The sequence below is a fragment of the Cottoperca gobio genome, chromosome 3, assembly GCF_900634415.1.
Source record: "Cottoperca gobio chromosome 3, fCotGob3.1, whole genome shotgun sequence".
Taxonomy (NCBI): domain Eukaryota; kingdom Metazoa; phylum Chordata; class Actinopteri; order Perciformes; family Bovichtidae; genus Cottoperca; species Cottoperca gobio.
The window spans coordinates 11,814,691-11,834,221 of NC_041357.1; the positions used below are offsets into that span (position 1 = coordinate 11,814,691).

Sequence of the window (19,531 nt, forward strand, 5' to 3'; positions counted from 1 at the left end):
CACCAGTAGACGTATTTTCTTATCAAAAATGTAGTTTGTTCAGATGACTGTTTCTCTTCATTGAGAAGCTTATTTATCATTGTTGTGTTGATACTGACTTGGTAAACAATGAATTGATCAATTGATTGCACATCCATAGGGCTGCATGTTAATAACTATTAATAACAGTATTAGTTTACTGAAGACTTTCTTCCTCAATGTCTCTATGCAATTTCTATTTTGGACTCTCACTGAGGCATTTCACATAATTTACACATTGTTTTCACTGGACTACTTAATAACTGGGGGGATGTAAATTCATAGAATTACTGGGCAATTTCATGAAAATATGCTCATGGGTTTGCAAAGAGATTAAGTTTCAATGCTGAGAGCTGAAAACCATTTGAATGTATCTGCACACTTTCATCCTAGGAATAATTTCCAAGCTGTCGGGACAAAGATGTCAATGCGAAGTCTGTCTAAACATGGAAAGCCCTTGACAAAACAACCCAAACAAATTTCCCTGTGGCAGATAGCAAATTATACAAGAAGCCGAGATCGCTTTCCATGCATGATCATTTGTTTACACGGGGAAGTTACATGTCAGTGTTTGTGTGAGCCATGATCTCCCTCTTTAGTCCGGGGAAGAAACAGACTGATTTGGAGCAAACCCAGTTCTCCCTTTCACCCACCCCCTTTGTGTCAACCTTATTAGGGTCACTCATGACAGCTGAGTGAAGCCCACATTACTGAGAGGAATTGGCCTGCAATTTTACCACTCATTTCCCTTCAATGCTGTCAAACAACAAATGGCAGCCCTCCTTCTGCACCAAACTCCACCGCATACTTGTATAGGATTACTTGAACAAGAGGGCAATGTGGGGGGACAAATTAAGTCGAGAGTAGGTTTGTCTGCTGCATGGTTGAATGCCCCCCACCCCTCTTCCCTCCTTAACACAATTCATTAGGTTGCAGTGGGGCCAGAATATTGGGTCCTCTTCTTCTGCTGGTCAGGGCCACGGGTTCACTGGCTGACCTCTGCTTTGCTTCAACTCAAGAGGAATTCAGTGGGGTTAATGGCATTATCACTGACTGACCTTGTCAAAATGCCTTTGTTATCTTTGAAAATGGGAGCTCATTTCCGTGTAATGATTGGGTGTGACATTATACGACTGTTCTCAGGAATATCAAATGAAAAGGTTTGCATTTGTCTTTAAATGTGTCTGATTCAATCAAGGCAAGTCTTCATTAAAAGAAGTACTTATGTGAACAATTAACAGCACTTGCATTTATCACGTCTTGTAAACAGTCAGATACTTAAGTAATTATTGACAGATTTTGTATCCTGCTAGAAAAACAGCCCTTTTCACATCCCCATTTCCTCTGCACTAAAAGCACCACTCGTATTAAGGTTGCATGTAGACAAGAAAGTGAGAACAATGAGAAAAATAGTGTCAGTATTCGTTACGGGGAGAAGATAAAAGATAGCCGGGTGCTGCCACGAGCAATAACTGTAACATTGATAAATGAAGCGTTTGAGCATTCAACTGTCTGAGCATGTTTCCAACAGTCCATTTTAAGTGTGTTTCTGCACTCGTGGTGCATAAAATGAAGCCTAGCTTGTCCGGTTATGTCAGTGTCAGAATACAAAGTCCTAAAACTGACCTAATCTTTAATCTTGGTCGGACAGGAATTTAGGACGAATTGTAAGAGTCACTTTTAGCACTCGAGATGCTGGTGATATAGTGGAACGTAGTACTTGTAGTATTTCCAGTGTTATGTTTATTTGCTAGTCATAGTAAAAGTTGCATTGTAGATAGGTCAATACACTGATTAGTTACTGCAACGGTTTCTATTTAATTATCATTAGATACATTTTTCAAGTAAAAATGCCCAATTGTTGAGGCAGTTCCAGATTCCTGTTAATGTTAGTATATGCTATTTTGTATTATATGACAGTGAACTGAAAATCGTTGGTTAATTTCGACTCTTGTTTGGACAAAACCAACAGTTTCACACCAGCAGATGGTTTCAGTTGATACTTCTGACTCTGTGACAGGAATCCTTCATCTACTGTCCAAATGCTCGTGTGAGCATTATCTGTAGGTAATCTACTGTTATAGTTGTGTTGCGATTGTTTATATGTATTTGTTAGATTAGATTTTTAAGGCATCAGTTTACTGCTAACCAAGCTAGCCATTATACTGTAGCTAATATGTTGCTAATTCAACATTCTACGTAATTGTTAATTACCGTCAGGCCAACTGTCAAGTATTTCCCTCTTTTTACCTTTGTACCTAATTTGACAGTTAGTCAGTACTTTCGTTATAGTTCCAATCCGGTTTTCTTTTACTTTTGGTCAAAGTCTTGTTTATGGTATCTCATATGTTTCTGCTTTGTAATACATATCAGAAACTTGTTGTTTTGTTTCATAAATGCTTTCAGTAAAGGATTTAAAGGTCAACTGTTGTCTTCAGCCTTTGTATTGGGAGTGTGTTTAGCTCGCTGGGGCAGATGGGAAATGCTGTTTTTCACTCTTTTAAAAAAAGAATTATGAAAATGCTTAATAAATTAATATAGATAATATTTGGCAGTTTAATGGGTATTAAAAATATATTTTGATAGTTGCTGCCCTACTACATATTATAGCACTTTTCAAAGAAAAAGCCATTAAATAAAACATTGATAAACATACCATAAATAATTCCCCATCTTAGTAATAAAGTAAAGGTTTACCAGTGACCGGGAAATTAAACAACTATATGGTTGATGGTTTTAATGTTTTTTTTAATCCGAAAAGTTCAAGCTGCATTCCGGTTCATAAGAGGTAAAAGTGCAAAGTCACTCTCACTGACAAGAATAACAGCCTGTGAGAAGGTCAATTCTCTCATACCACTGAGAGGCAAAGGAAGGGAGCATTAGTATGCCGTCCACATCGTCGCAACATTATCAGCCGCATGCAGCAGTTTTTCCCTTAAAAAAAAACAGCACATGTTTACAGTGAAAGTACACCATGAAACAGCAACCATGCATGTAACATCTCTACCAAATTTACATGCATTCATTACTGTAAATAATTTATAGTGAGGCAAAGAGCAGTTTCCTTAAATGTCATCAGGGTTAATCTATAATCCCTCTGTCAAAACAAACCCTCTGGAGTTTTTCCTTATAAGAGAAGGTGCTCAGATTAAGAGACAGGTCTGCCAAAGGCACATTACTCAAGCACTCGTTGACGTGTATATAGCAAACATGATATCTTATGACAACCACTGGCAAAGCCTACAATTCCTCGGGGCATACGTTTACGTTTCAAGACCATTTAAGTGCTTGAAAAAATGCAGTTGTCGGCCAATATGAATAGGAACCAAGTTTCTTTTAAGAGATTTGGGTTCACTGAGGCGCCATCTTGGTAACACCCGGGGACAACATTTGTGACTAACAAGACAAGTCTCCTCCCTCAAAGAATGTGACTCATCTCTATCTTAAATTCCTTGCAGAGTATTATTTCAACCACATATTTAGGAAATTCATGGGATTGTTCTTTCTGTTTACCTCATGGCAATTGTCCACTTCCACTCTTGCATAGTGAACACTGATGAGGGTAAAGATTGGCTTAGTAAGTTGGAAAGTAAACATGGCTAAGCTGTGAGCAGCTAAGAGTGTGTGCGAGAGAAAGAAAGAGGCGTATCACTTTTGTTCTTTTCCTTTCAGTATGTCCTCTACTGTTAACAGACGTTTGTGATTGATTTCTCACTCCATCTTCTTCTTGCTCATTGGCCTGGCAGAGGGCTACAGGCTTCCCGAGAATGCTCACTCTCATTTCAAGGACAGTTTCTATAGCGAGTTCACAGAGAGCAGCCACCGCTCGCCTCTGTAAAAACATTTCAATGAGGCCACTGACAGGTGGTCTTCAAAAGAGCAAGGAAGCATAGCTGGCAAGTGAGTTACAGAGCCAAGTGCTCCTTTAATACAATATTCCCCTTCTCAACTCCCTGACAGGGTTGGAGAAATAAAGAAGAAGTCTCTCCAATGTTTATACAGGAATATCCGTTTCACACTGACCTCTTCTACTCCTATGCCAAACCGCATTTAACTCCTGTGCTAAAGCCAATGCTTGCAACGTTACAATGATGTAATATGTGTTGCATAAATAATCCATGAGACAAACATTTATCACAAACAGCCTGTATTATTTATCTATCAGGGAGTTTAAGAAGCTGTGGGACCCCCCTCTGTGTTCCCTCTGCCCTGGAGCAGGAGCCAAGGCGTTCTGGGCTGCGTTTCAACAGCAATAAACTTCTCCAGCATTTTAGAGATGACATTTAGAGGTATCAGCATGCTAAGCCTGGGAAGGGTTGGCCCATCGCTCTGCCGACACGACCCTGGGAGCTGCCACTGCCTCGTCTGCACTGAGGGGATTTGAGTCGTCGTCGTTGTCCCCCCCCCCCATCCCGGCTCCTGTCTACACTTGACTCAGCCCCCAAACTGACTGACTGACATAGACTTACATCCCCTCCTCTTATATTATCCATTTATTATTCTCCTGCACTGGACTAAAAGCATCAAATTCAATGTTTTTGTGTTAGGGTGTTATTTTGCTTATTCAGCAATCCATATATACATTCAGTCTACCCATTATCCACATTTGGCTGAAAGGGCTGCTACATCTGTGCGCTAATTACACAGGATGCAAAATGTATTCAGCCTCATCAGACAAGATGCTTGTGAGCTCTGACCAAAAATGCAGCTTCTGTGATCGCATTTTGTTGTTAGGTGTCGCTTGCTTCCTCCTCATCTGTTTCTTTCTCTGGCACTCGGTGAGGCGGGTGAGGCACAGACAATTACTAGGAGCCTGTTGTTCATTTACTCCCACAAGGCCGAAAGGCGGAGGTGATGAAGCAGCTGTTGGTTGGCATGCTAAATGAAACGCGCGCACACACTGTGCATGCCTAAACAGCTCTGTATGAGACTTGTCATGCAGAGAAGTGGGGGACTGCTCAACTTCACTGCTAATCAGGATGCCTCTGCTATGTCTTTGGGGCCTCTGTTTGTTGCTCTTCCCTGGTACTCTTCCTGGATTCGCTTGATTTCCTCATTTGGATCTCATTTGCTCAGTTGCACCACAATGACAGAAGTCTGCTCTCATAGGTCTCTTAGGGAAAATCGGCAGTGCAGTTTGAAGTAAGCAGCATCTGGGTCCCTTTCATTTTAAAACTAGCCAGTGGGCTGTTAGGGGCTCGTACCATTTAAATGATGTAGAATGAACACACATCTTTGTGTTGTTTAATGTAGTGTGTAAAATGTAATACAATGGAGGCTATTGAAAATCAGCACAGATTCAATCTTATATTTTAGGAGCACCAACTATACTGATGACACTGACTGTTTGACAGCTAAAACTGACAATTACATATCTCGTTCAGGAACAGCACACATTTCTGGAAACACAAATAACTGCAGCTGTATTGTTCGACAATGAACACGCTGTGGTCTCTTCACACCACATGCGAACATGGTGTGCATCTGACAACTGAGGGCCACTTCATAGTGGCAGTTCTCAAATATGTCTCTTCATCTTTTATCACATGATGTTCTACCCTGATAGGAGATAAAAAAAAAAGTTATCTTCAAAGAGAGGGAAGTGGGTTAGCTTCTGGAAACTCTTCTCGTCTCCACAGCTTGGAGGGCCAGAATAACCTTTGCGCTACACCTGCAGAGTGCCCCCCCCCCCCCCTCTCCCAACACATACCTCCCCGCACCACCATAACAATTTTAAAACACTCAAAAGCTCCCACCCACCTCCACCCTTCTGAGCCAGATAAAGTTGAATCAGAAGAAAACACAGCCCCATCAGACCAAACCACTACCTCTTTCAGCCAAAATAACAGCTTTAAAGGGTGAGTGCAGGCAAAGGACAGACTTGGACGGGGAAAGGAAAGGGGGCAGGGCGAGGGGGGAGGGTCAATCACTCTGTGGGAGGCAGAGAATGAGGGAGCACAAACATAGTACTGGTGTTGGCCTCAAGCCATGTTTGTGTCACTAACAGAAGTAGCCTTGTCTATCTCCCCCTCTGCCCCAACCCCCTGCCTTGCACTCACTCTCCCAGTTTGCTTGGAAACAGAGTCAAGGGGTGACTGGCTGGATGCTTGGTAACAGAAAAAAGGGTTGCAATAGAGAGGAGGGAACAGGGGTGAATCTGACACAGCCCAGGGCTGAGCAAAAATCAAAAAAGGGAGAGAGAGAGGGGGAGGGAGGGAGCCACTCAATAGCAGGGACTGTGCTTTGGGAATGTTGATGAGGCAGGGACCTTTTTCTGTTCAGTTCCTCCAAGTGAACCAACAAGCAGCACTGTGGATGTGTGGGCGATTTGTACTCAGCATGCCCGCAGAGTGACTGAGCGCGAGCTGCTTTGAAGATTAGGTGTATGCATTATTTCACATGCACGACAGAAAAAGAGGGCAATTCTTCAGACCCAGCAGAACCTGATAGTGCTAGCGATACATCTTAAAATTAAGTCAGCTGAATGCGGTTTCGATCAAATGGAGGAAAACAGAGAGAGTGTAACATTTCACTCGGACTGCACTGCAGGACAGGAGCCAACTCCATTCCCAAATGGCAGCCTTACCAAAAAAAAGTGCTTTGTGTTATGAGGCATGTTGTTGCTGAGAGCAGATATCTCTGTGCAACAAACTCTCGCCTGCGTACTCCCGAGCAAAAAAAACAAATCAAGGCCACATAAGAACTGCCTGCCAACTACTATTCTTGTTGGCAATACTATGCAGCATGTGGGCTGTTAAAGCAGGCATTAGTACCACAACCAGTTCCTGAGGCAGTCACGGCATATCCAATTACATTTAAGCAGGCAAAATATGTACGATAATGACAGTAAGATTATTATTATCTTAATGCAACCACAGTGACTATGTAAATAAAAGAACAAAACAAACTATCCCATATATGATTAGCTTATTTTCTTTCAAATCTAGGACTATTTTTTTTACAGGAAAGAGATACACTACACAGTAGGGGGGGGGGGGTGGGTGAGGGAAAGTGATTCACGTAAGAAATGGAGGTTATGGATCGCTTAACCTTTTCTCTCTCTTATTTGTTTGGTCATCATCAAGACCAGAGCAATTCCCAAAGATTCCCACCGCTACTAAACATCGTGTTAAACCACTCCACTTACCGTCTTCAGTTTCCTGCCACACAATGCCTTCAAGATTGACACTAGTACCGGGCTCACAGGGCCCCAAGCACTCAGGTTCAGTAGCCAGGGCCACATCGGATGTGTTCACGGCCACCGAGCGTGTGCGCACCATTATCTGCTCACACGGCGAGGAAATCTCACTGTTGCCTACTGTGGCCAGGAGGTGGAGGGGGGGAGGAGCTGGCGTGGAGACAGGAGATTCCATCTGTGAAGAAAGAAGTGGGGGGTTGAGAGAGAGAGAAACACATGAGACATGTCAGAACCACTGTACAAACACGTACAGCGTAGATGTGAAGAAACAGTCAATGGATGCCACAATGAGGGGATGTGAACAAAGATCTGAGTGCATGGAAGTCATTCTGGTATGCCAGTAGCCCTTGAAAGCAATCTTAATTAGTAAAAGAGTGATGCAGCACTTAGTGTGGTAATATACTTCTGTGTCTGTCCTCAACCCAAGATGTGATTAGCAGGCATGGGAGGCAGGGAGAGACATGTGAACTGCTTTGACCGCCATTGTGAAAGGACAGAATTAGTTATGCAGGATTGGTCAAACAATCTTTCCCCCAGCTTTCCTCCCTCGCACATCGCCAAGCGAGATCCGTGACACCAAATCATCTCACAGGCTGATCATCATTAATTCCCTCTACTAAAGAGCTAGTTGTGGTAAGGGAGCGGGTTGCCGAGGGTCAGTAATTGATTCCACCTGTTCTGACACACTGTGACAGCAATGAAGAGACACGAAGAGACGCGGAAAGCGAGAATGAAAAGGACAGAAAGGGAGGGAGATGATAAGAGCAACTGAGGGGAAGCACACAGGAGAACTGGAGGTAGAAAAGTGCGTAGGCGGAATAGAGACAGAGAGAGGAAGACTAATGGTGATTAAAGGGCCACAGTGACACCAGGCTTAGTGCTCTTCATTCAAGGCAGTCGGCATTAAAGCGCTCCAAATCATTAGCACTGAACTGCAGGAGGAATGCCATACTGCAGCCAACACCACACATTTATTAATTGGGCATAAACCACTCAGTGTTCGGAAAACGCTGCCAATGCTGGATCCAATTAGACTTAAAAGACAAAATAACAATGGATTATAAGCCTGTACACCCATTAAATAATTGTTTTAACCTATTCATGGTTCAAAACTGAGTATGATGTACAAAAGTAAAATTACTTTGCTTAATTCTGATTCATGTGGGGAGGAAAATGTTGGTACAACTTAACTTCATGGTCCCAAGAGGATGAATCATACTGACTTTGAGGATTCCCTGACTCTTCCTCTAGCGTCACCAGCAGGTCAATTTGTTTTGTACCTATCCTGAAATATCTTAGCATCTACTAGATGGACCAGCACAACATTTACATTCATGGTTCCCAGAAGATGAATCGTACTTTTGATTAGTTCAGTTAGTACTTTGATTTTTTACCATATACCTGCAAAACTAATTTAATTTAGTGTCTAGTGTTTAACATGAAGCTGTATTTAGTGCTGTTTAGGGTAAAATACAAAGGATGCTTCCCGTTACTGCTACATTTAGAAGTATATTTTCTTACGCTTTTTGCTCGGCATTCATCTGGTGTTTGAGTTTCATAATTATTACAATCTTGCAAAACTGAGTCACACTTTGCAAGTCTATGAACTGATTGCTATAATAACCTACCAAGTTAAAGCATAAACTGTGCCAGGGGATGGACAAGAAAGATTAGCATTTAAATCTTACTTGTTTACGCTGTTGTGTTTCCTTTTAAGATGTACTTTTAGAATATATGATTCTGAATATGTTTTGCTCAAGGTGAAGAATACTTTTTGATGGAATTTTAAATTGTTTCATTATTTTTAGATTAACAAAAAAAAAAAAGAATGCTGTGATTGATCATGATTGATAAAACTAATCATTGAAAGCAATACCGCCATGAATTAGGCTGGACATTCCAGATCAATCTCTGAATAAGGAATCTGAGATGAACCGAGTGCTTTGAAAACCAAACATTAGTTCCTGATGAAATTTAATATTAGCTCAAGACTTGTCACGACAGAAGCTTCATATTTCATGGTTTACAGAAATGAGCGTGGATAGCCCATTTCTCCTGGTGCTCAGAGGAAGAGCAAATTAATGTGTGCAGAGAGCGACAGAGAGTGAGAACTAACGACACCGTAATCACCATGTGTCAGTTTCTGATGCATGATGTGGCCAAGCTGCAGGCCGGCTGAGTGAATGAGACAGGACAGGTAATCACCCGAGCTGTCACCACACGCTGTTCCTGGGCCTTATAGAGACACAGAGAGCCGCAGACAAGACCACACAATGAACCCTCTTTCAGACTGACAGCCAACGCTGAAAAGTGCAAACAGGTTCATGCAGAGCCTCCTCTTAAATCGACTCGGCTCTTCAAACACTTTGTGTCGGCATTTTGGGATATTTTTGACCAAGATTGGGTGACTAAATAATGGCCTGGAAATGACTTTTCCTTAATCAAATTGTTAGGTTGAGTAGAAGGCTCATGTTATTATATTCACATTATCAATTTCCTTCTCTTCTAAATAATAAACTCAAGAGTGTTAAGTGCTCATGTTGAGGGTTGTTGATCTACTGTTGGGAGAGAGCCTACATCCGTTTGCCTATTTGACTTGTGCTGAAAATTGTTAACCTGGACGACCTCCAGATCTCCACCACAAACAACTAAATGTGTACAAGAACGTCTTTGACGAATACTGTTTGGGTCGGAAACTCAAGTGCTTGAACTAGCGACTGATGCAAGTCTCGGGGAAAGGCCCAAACAACCCCTTGCCAGCAAGCAATAGATTACTTTTCTTTAGCCATTACTATTTTGTTTTACAGACACACGCACACTTTTTATTAGAGAGTGACCGTAGCCTGGTCTAGGGCTGCAATTTTAAATGCAGCGATTAATCTGCATAACATTTTCTTAATAAATCGTTTAGTCATTAAAATGTAAAAAACAATAATTGTGAAAATAGCTAGTGTCTCGTTTTGTCCCGCTAACCGTCCAAATACACCAAGATATTCAGTTTGCAATGACAAAATAGAGGAAATAAGCAAATGCTTGCATTGGAGAAACTTAATAAATGTTTGGGCACTTATTCAAATAGTTTCAGATTATTTTCTGTTGATTACTCGATTAATCAACTAATTGATGCAGCTCAATCCTAGACACTATAAAATACCCGAGTCATTCTCCTAACAAAGTTATAACAGAGTTATAAACCCCAGTTTAAAATGACAGGAGGCTAATAACCTGTTCTCTATTACTGCAATTGTTAGTGTTAAGTGTTAAGCCAGAGTGAAATTTAAGAATTCACCTGGTTTCAAAGTAAAGCCTTAGTAATGAAAAGCATTTTAACTCTCCAATTATTTGTTTTAAAAACAGTGAATGCTGCCGATTCCCAGAAGAATTTCATCCATTATTCCGGAGGTTAATAATTTATAGGAATCAAAATCCTCTCCATAAATTCACACATTTTCTGATTGAGTATAACCGTTCCTGAATGAGCTTTGACTTAATTATTTTTCCATTTTAATCCCATTAATAGTCTCAATACCACTACACAATAAAAAAGAGCCATTCACTATGTAATGGTACAAATAAATAATAGGATCACAACGGAAATGGGACCAGTTTACAATGTGCATGAACAGTGGAGCTCTATTTCCAAGTTCTATTAATGGATGAGTGGACAAAAGGACACTCTGGGGCCGCAGCATGTAAACCCACACAGTGAAACGCCTAACGTCTTGTCCGGGGTTTTCGAAAAACCAAATACAGCTGAACTACAGAATTTGACAGATTACACAAGGCTCTACTTCGACGCTCAGCCGATGCCAAATTCCATGATTCCTTCCCTCGTTGCAATACTTTACAAACTGATTTTTAAAATCTCCACCAAAACCACACAATGCCCGAGTGTCACGCAAACTGAAACCTCATGCCGACTCCTTGAGAAAGCCACACTGGCAAGAATAATGTTTAACTGACATTGGATTTCCAGTTTTCACACAATAACTCCCCCGTGGCAGACGAGACACATGCTGCACTTATTTTCTTCTTCTTCTACTGGACACATTAACTTCAGATTTAAATTGTTTATTAGAGTTGGGATTAAGAAATTGAGCACTGAGTTTGGGCGGGGATTATTTAAGGATTACACTGCAGTGTCATACGGAGATACCTGTCCTGGCTGTACTCGTGTGGGCGCTGCGTGGAGCTAGAATACAGTTGAGCAAATGATGCATTGTGCACCATACTTACGTGAGAAATACAAGTGCCTTAACGTGACTCTGAGAACCACAACAACTATTACTCCACTACTATTAAACTTGCCAACATGAAGGATGGATGTACCATTAATGTCACAAACAATGACCTGGATAATTTGTGTTGTTCATTTGGTCTGGTAGAGTTTGTTCACTGTATTTATCATACCATCTGAAAACAAGCTTGATTATCATGCAGCGCAAATGCTGGGTAGTGAAAAACGATAAAAGCAGAAGGAAATCTAAGGGGGAGGAAACGCCTGATTGTTGTTATCATGGGACCATAGTAAACCGTTAGACTGGTTATGTTTAACCAGCTAAATGTATGTATGCTCTGGATTAAAAATCATGCATTATTGTGATGTGTAATACAGCTATTATTGTTTCCAACATTCATTCTTAACAACAGACCTTTCCTACACAAATGTCATGCTTGACACAAGATAATAAATGCCTGTTCATGGTCATGGTTTACTCTTTCATACGAGACTGCTGTTACAGGTCACAGAGAATTATGTCTGCAACAGTAGTTCAATACACATTACTGCTGAACCATAAAATCACATTTCTTTCTGGTGCTTTTTCTGCATTAGTAGCTATAAAAATAAGCACCATAAGCAGTTTCTCTTTCTCACTTGCTGATTTTGTGTGCCCACTCAAGCTTTTTTTCTAGATTAAAAGTGCAGTTTATACATCAATAGCTTTGAGAGAGATACCCATGCTTGGATCTCTTTGTTTACCCTCTCATACCAAAGTAGAGACCTGCATTTAGCCCGATTTGGGGTTAGGTCAGATAACACACACTGGGTCATATGGATTAACCACAGATGTGGATTTCCCATCTCAGTCCCTCTCTTTACCTAAAAATAGTGCTTTATGGGACAGTAAAGTATACAAATAAAGTTGTGATTAAGATTAAACCAACAAGACTGTGAAATGTAAATAATACACAACAATAACAATGTACGCGTGTTGCTTTAAGCCAGGGGTGGCGAAACATCCTTCGAGGGCCATACTAATTATTGAACTCATAACCTCTGCAAAAAAAAATTAAGACACAGCCCATTCATTTCACTTTTTTTTATGCTGTGCAAAAAAGCAACTTTTTTTATCCATGTATCTTTATGTTTTATCAGAAATCAGCAATCCTTTATTAGTCCCACAACGGGGAAATGTATCTTGTCACAGCAAAAGAACATATGAAGTAAAAAGGCAGTACACAATAATTAAATAGAATAAAAAATAATATAAGTACCAAGTGGTTGATAGAAAATAAAGTGAATATTGCACATGGCAGTGATAATTGCACAGCAGTGGTGGAACAGTCTGTTCTTGGTGTGATGGTCTACCGATCTATCTTTCATGTTACGCTCTGCAGAGAGCTGCTTGTTCGGTCAAACTCCGCCGAATAGCGTTAACTTTATCCAAACGCACTCGTCCTTTCAGCTCGTGCAGTTCGGCATGTCTCGTGCTGTAATGACGCTCAAGATTATTTTTCATCTCCGCAAGTACGTCCACACAAACTAGACACACTGGCCTTTTACTTCCACAAAGAAATCATCGTCCGTCGAATTTCTCCTGGAAAGTGCGACATTCCGCATCGACCTTTCTCTGTTTTACACTCCCCATGCTGCGATCGCTGATGTCAAAAATTGAAGTTTTTTGACATGACGTGACCACGTAATGACACGTTCCGCTCGTGTTGTGTTCAAGGACCCTGATCTTGGCCAGTCGCCCGTTTAAAATATTGCCGTCTAGTTTTTTTTTTTGCTAGTGGATTTCTTTTGCGTGCGTTTTATGAATTACCTCGAGGGCCGGATCAAATGGTACGGCCCGCGAGACGTTTTCACATCATTACAACAATGTTTTACTATATTGTCATTCATTATGTTTATACACCAACCTCCACTTATGGGTGCACAAAATACATTAATAAATATTTATATCTGCTTATAAAGTACATTATGGTTAGTTATAAACCATTTATTAAATACTTATACTGCAAATTCTAAATAGGGGACTAATTCATCTGACGTTTTTCATAATTGATATGCATTATTATGCTATTGTGAATGTTGTCAAACAGAAAGAAAAGGTCTGGAAAGGGTTATGGTTTTAATTGAATTGTTGCAACCTGAAATACAATCTAATCAATAATAATAATCTGATGCATTTAGAGTTTCCCAACCCCAGTCTGAAAACACTATAATTGATCTAAATTGGCCCCTGTTGATTGTTTAACTATTGAACAGTATTGACTTTCCAGCGTAATAAAGCCTGGGAAACTCGACACCATTTCCAACATCAAAAGACAAAAAACATCAGTCTTGAAAAGAGAAAACGTAGTTCTTGCTGACACAAGGAGCCATTATTAAGTAAAAAAGAGTCCTCGCTGAAGTGTCATTAGTTGGTTGAGTTCAGTGTTTCCGCTTCAATTATGTAATTCTTTCTGACACCGGGGGCGAACCCTGTGAACATCTTTGGTGAGTTACTGAGGTCAAAGGCCGGTGGAGATTACACTTCTTGCTGGCTTCAGTCGGCGCTTCTTTAAGCACCATATGACACCCAGTTAAGAAACGATAGAAAAAAAGGGACCCACGCTCCTTTATTTGGCTGTCATAGAAACAATGTGGGGACTTGTAATCTGTACCACGTTGTTGAATCCACATAATGAATTTAAGGACAGCAGCATTTAAATTTTAACCAGTCCAGACCACTGCAGCGCAGAATGTGATTATCAGCATACAATCAGCTTTTCAAGTGAGCCGTATTATTGAAGTTACATGGTTATCAGCATTAGGCTACAATTGAAAACGCACAAGCCTCATTTAATTTGACTTCTAAAATCAGCCAGGAGACGGAGAGAAAAAATGACTTGATATGGCTGGATTCAAGTCTTGAAAACCTAACCAATTGTTTTCAAAGACTGCACACTGGCCTAATTCCTTTACCACAGCCATTCTCTTTGAAGCTCAGAGTAATCACAGAAGATGAAAGAGAAAACAGAAGAACCTGACATCTATTGTACACCACCAGCTGGAAAAAGGCACTCAGTTTCTAGGCAACTTCTTCTCAGTCGTAACTGCCAATTGTGCTTTCAGGAAAGCATAACCACAAATAAATAATACAGAGAGGAAACTACGCTGTGATGGTCACCCATGACCTACAATCTTTTTGGAGCCATAATGAGTGAGCCAGGATGTCGCTGTAAACAGTTATTGTCTGACAAAGACGGCGTTTGCCATATGACTAACATTACAGGCCGATGCATGCATAACATTTATTTTTTTATACAATAGACTCGGGAAGTTGAAATGAGGTTTGAATTAATGTAAAGGACATTTGTTTTTAAACTTAAAAGCCTTGGAAAAAACCCTCTAACTTTACACAACATCTAATTTTCTAAATGCCTCCAGGAAATTCTGTCACATTTTGGCACTTAACATCACAGCTCATTTGTATGATGCAACACAACCTCCACGTTTGGAAATAGAGCAGTGAAAGACATAAACATGAAAAACGTCTGCAAAAGCAACAGCTTCACAAGCTGTAATATGACTAACATTACTTTCATCTCGCAGCCTTTAGCAGCAGCTGTGAATTACAGCTTAACTGTTGAATAATGCGTCCACATTTGCTGTACATTTCAGGAGTAATCAAATGTAATATCTTTTTAGTGTGACACATTCATCAGAGCTACACTTTAACTAAGGCTTTTGATTATACTGAGGGAAAAAGTACACAAAGCTTGGTCAAAGAGAAACCTCTTCCGACAGCATGAGAGACTTTACCTGTGGAGACATATGCACTCCCTGATGAAAGGACAACATACATTAGTCAAGAGACTGCTCCTGCAGCTTCCAGCAACATGATGGGAAGTAAAAGTGATATAAAAAGACAGAAGGCACTAGGGACCGCAGGGTAGAGGACTGAGCCAAGATAAGTGGAGCTTACCAATTTGCTCACTTATGAAGCAGTGGCCTAATTTGCCCAGTAAAGCAAAGTCACACAGAGGAAAAACTCCTCTCATTTTACTACTACTACTACTACTACTTTTAAGTAAAACTGGATCAATATTTGGTGAAACTGGGGATTTATTTTTAACCTTTCTGGCTGTTTAAATCTGCGTAGTTGCGTTAGTGCTGCTGGCAAAGCCGTTGCGTCCCCAGGTTTCAGCAATTAAAATGCAGCTCAAATTGTAAGAACACAACCTGATTTGCTTTAAATGCAAATCAGGTGTTATGTATTATAAAACGTATCGAGTATTAAAGAGCAACTTAACACACAGTTTTAGCTTTGAGCAGTCCCCCTTCACATATTCAAACAGAACTAAGAGGCTACAGTCGCGCTAGCAATGCTGTGACGCTGTACTCAAGCACAACGGTGCTTTGAGATAAATGCTAATTAATCCTAAGAGGGACATGAAAATCATTACAGTTCATTCAGTACAGTTGTAGAGACATTTTACTCTAAACCACAAATGTCAACATCATAGTGGCACTAAAAGAAAAGACCCAATAGATGCTGAGATATTAGAGCAAACCAACTGGCTAACAGACTGACATTACCGTTCTTTGAGCCATGGCTAAACCCCAAAACCCACTTTTCATTTAAAGTTACTCTTTAATGTAGTCATTATTCTGTGCAGTCATAAGCTCAGGAAACTAACCAACTTATTAAACACTGAAAAGTATGTTACAGGAAGTATTTTCTTGATGATAATTCCTAAAACAAATAAGAATCAGAAAGATAACATACATTTCTTACTTGGATAAGTTGACATTATTCGCACCTGCTTATCTCAGAGAGTCTGGCAGGCGAGCTGGGTGCCTGGTTGTTTGACTGGCTAACACACAGCAGGTGGTTTGGTACACTTTTCTCTTGTCTTGGATCAGCTTGACCTTGTCAACATAATTCCTTCCTTTCCTCTCTCAGCCGGCTGCCTTGAGCCTACGCCTGGTATTGTTTGTTGGATGACAGGTTGGGGGTTGGGTTACAAGTGCGCTGGGGTGGGAGTATCATGAGGACTAAAAGATCCCCAGATAAAAGCGGGGCAACCTGAACATCCACTTGTGTTTAGTGCTGATAAAACATGTTGGAAGCCTTCCAAGGGAACTCGCACGTACTGTATCTGTACTTTGCAAAAAGTAAAAAAACGATTATTTTGCTTTGTTTGTTTATAAGATCGTCTGTGGTTTTACAGTTAGTGGTTAGTTGCTGAATGTTCTTAACACAACGTATACACAGAGACACACACAAACACACACAGACACTGTACTGGCAAGTGAGGCTGCAACTAATGATCATTTTCATTATTGATTGAACTGCCAGACATTTCTTCTATTAATCATAGTCATTGTCTGTAAAATGTATAAAATGCCTGTTTTAATTTCCAGAACCAAAAGGGGACATCTTCAAAGATATTCAGTTTACAATCATGTATGACCAAAGGAAAGCAAAAAGTCCTTACATGTGAGAAGCTGGAAACAGAACATTTGTCTTTTTTTGCTTTAAACAAAATAGAGACAAAAATGATTCTTCAATTATTAAAAATAGTCAGCGATTAATTTTCGTTCTGTAGTTTCACTATTAGTGAGCACACTAGACAGTGGACGTATGTTCTCAACAACACATGTTATCTCAAATTAAGTTAACTACAGTGCAACAATGAAAACTGTAAATGTGTCAGACACTTTCATTGTCAGTACAGATTTGAACCAGCTAAATGCTGATTCTACTAGGCTCTACCCTTTTCCCTTTCTACCATTTCTCATCCTCCCACTCTGACCATAGGTCAGTTGAAAACAACAGTATCTATTAAAACAATAAGCCACATTCTTGTCAAGGTCACCCACTTGCGTCCGACGGGGAGAGAGAGGCTGTGCCGGGAGCAGGAAATCCAGATAAACTAAGCTGAGCCTACGAGGATTTCTCTCTAGCAACCCTCTCCATAGTCACACACCTTATCTAATAAGCAAAGGGAAACCTGACAACAAACTGAGAGGCTGTCATCAACAGCTCAGCCACCAAGATTCCCAACCAAATACCAATGAATCACTCTTTGACGTCTTACAACTCTGAGGCTTTGACCAAAAGGCCTGGAAAGAAATCTAGCTCCCTGTGTGGCACACTTCATGCTTACAGTTCACCATAATGTTGACAGCCATGACCAAAACTCCAGTTTCGGGTACCTACCTTCCTGAACTCAAAATCCTAAAGCAGTCGAGCAAGAACAAATGCTCCGAGACATGCTATCCAGAAACCTTATCAGCTAAGGAACAAAGACATTTTACTAGTCCTGAATATTATTCAAGGAAAACATGTTGTTATTCAGGCTGTGAGATTTCCCCAGAGCCGCTAACCTCAAACTATTAATAGATGTTCTGTGTTAGTCTGTTTCGCTTGTGTTGACGCTCTTCTGTGGGTGGTGCCTTCTCCCAACATTAGAAAGACAATCCAAAAGCCACAAATCTGAATTATGCCAAATTACTTTCTATTCTTTTGTGCTACTTGGGCTGGCACAAACAAACAGAAAACAATGAATATTACACTCAGCACAGCATAGTATCGTCACTTTCAATGTGGGTGCCAGACAGTGGGATATTATTGTGCAACATTAAAATGTCAGTATTGAATGATATATAAAGTCGAATTTGGCAATATGGCCAACTGTAAATAATTAAAAACTAATAAAGTGCTAGATATACCAACATTACGGTCAGTGGGAATCCCTTGATTAGCTTCCAAAATCCATTCAAGGTTGTCAACTTAGAAAATATGCCGCAGAGGTTTCAGCTGTTCAGATGGATAAGCAGGTGATACAAGTGCAGGGGTTAAGGCCGAGGCTGTAGGAGTAGAAATATGTGTCTGTATGTGCAGAGGAGTGCACTGAGCTCTGTTCTGCAGATACTGCTTGAGCTGCACTGACTGTGCTGTCCCTCATGCTTGATACTCTGATCGACCTCTGCTGCTGGCTGTCTCACAGAGCTCCTATTGAACCATGTCTATCTTAATGGACGGTGATGTGCACTATTACTGAGTGCCAGTAGTACCTGCACTACACCCTCAAAGCCTATAGACTGTTACACCTTAATACACCTTAGGGCAATGAAGGCTACAGCTCGCACCTCATGACATTTCAACACTCACTGGTGAAAAGGCAAGTCACTAGAAGAGCGCAGCAGGGTAAATCACGGCAGTTTATTTTCTGATCCACGTAGCACGTCTGACTTGTTTTGATAATTATAGTCTGTAGCCGATTTGAGTATAATCTAGAGAGTTAAGTGAGAAGCACCAAACATGCTGAAACAGGCTGACCTGGAAATAAATCTACTTTAGCAAGTATCAAATCAATCTAAAAGCTGCTTGAAACTACTCAGTAGATGAACTTTGGCATAGCAACAAAAGCAGATTGACATGGTCCTAAGACACTTGCTTAATCAAAAGGACATGTAGCGACGTGTCAGCACAATGTCATAAACCATCCCACTGCTCGAGGGGAATCTCTGAAGAAATTATATCTCTGCGTCCTTCAGATCATTAAAAGCACTAATAAGTCAGGCTGAGGTGTCGAGGGAGTTAAGTGAATCTCTCTCTCTCTCTCTCTCTCTCTCTCTCTCTCTCTCTCTCTCTCTCTCTCTCTCTCTCTCTACCGCTTAGCAGAGGTCTGCTGCTCTCAGCCATCACAGTTTGATGACCTTGTTAGTTTGAGTGCCTAATCTGCTAATGCCCTGGTAAATATAAACAGTCAGTGTAGACATTGTAGTCCCCCCTCCTCCCTGCTGCTATCCAAAAACACAGATGATACCTCCATCTTTATTTATCCTGGGGACTTGCTGTTAAACTTAAGAGCCAGGGGGTTAGACTTATATATTCTTAGTTAAAAGATAAATGGCTTTTAAAGGTAGCATGAATTATGTTTTGTTCAAATATCTATACATGTAGTTATCATTTTTAAGATATGCAAGAATGAGTTTGTGTAATCTATGCCTTATTTTCAATATTTTTTAGGCCACAGAACAGTAGGCAAAAATAAATGTTTCATGCTATACTTGGCTTTTATTTGAAGTTTTTT

At 40.6% G+C, this 19,531-nt stretch overlaps 1 protein-coding gene across 3 annotated transcripts in view; it reads right to left on the minus strand.

Moving 5' to 3' along the window:
• Window positions 1-19,531, minus strand: part of znf609b (zinc finger protein 609b) — a 74,578-nt gene that overhangs the window by 16,444 nt on the left and 38,603 nt on the right. For all 3 annotated transcript variants that reach the window (XM_029458523.1, XM_029458530.1, XM_029458514.1), the window contains exon 3: window positions 7,166-7,391. In XM_029458523.1, coding sequence (XP_029314383.1) covers window positions 7,166-7,391 — 226 coding nt within the window. The remainder of the gene's footprint in view (window positions 1-7,165; window positions 7,392-19,531) is intronic.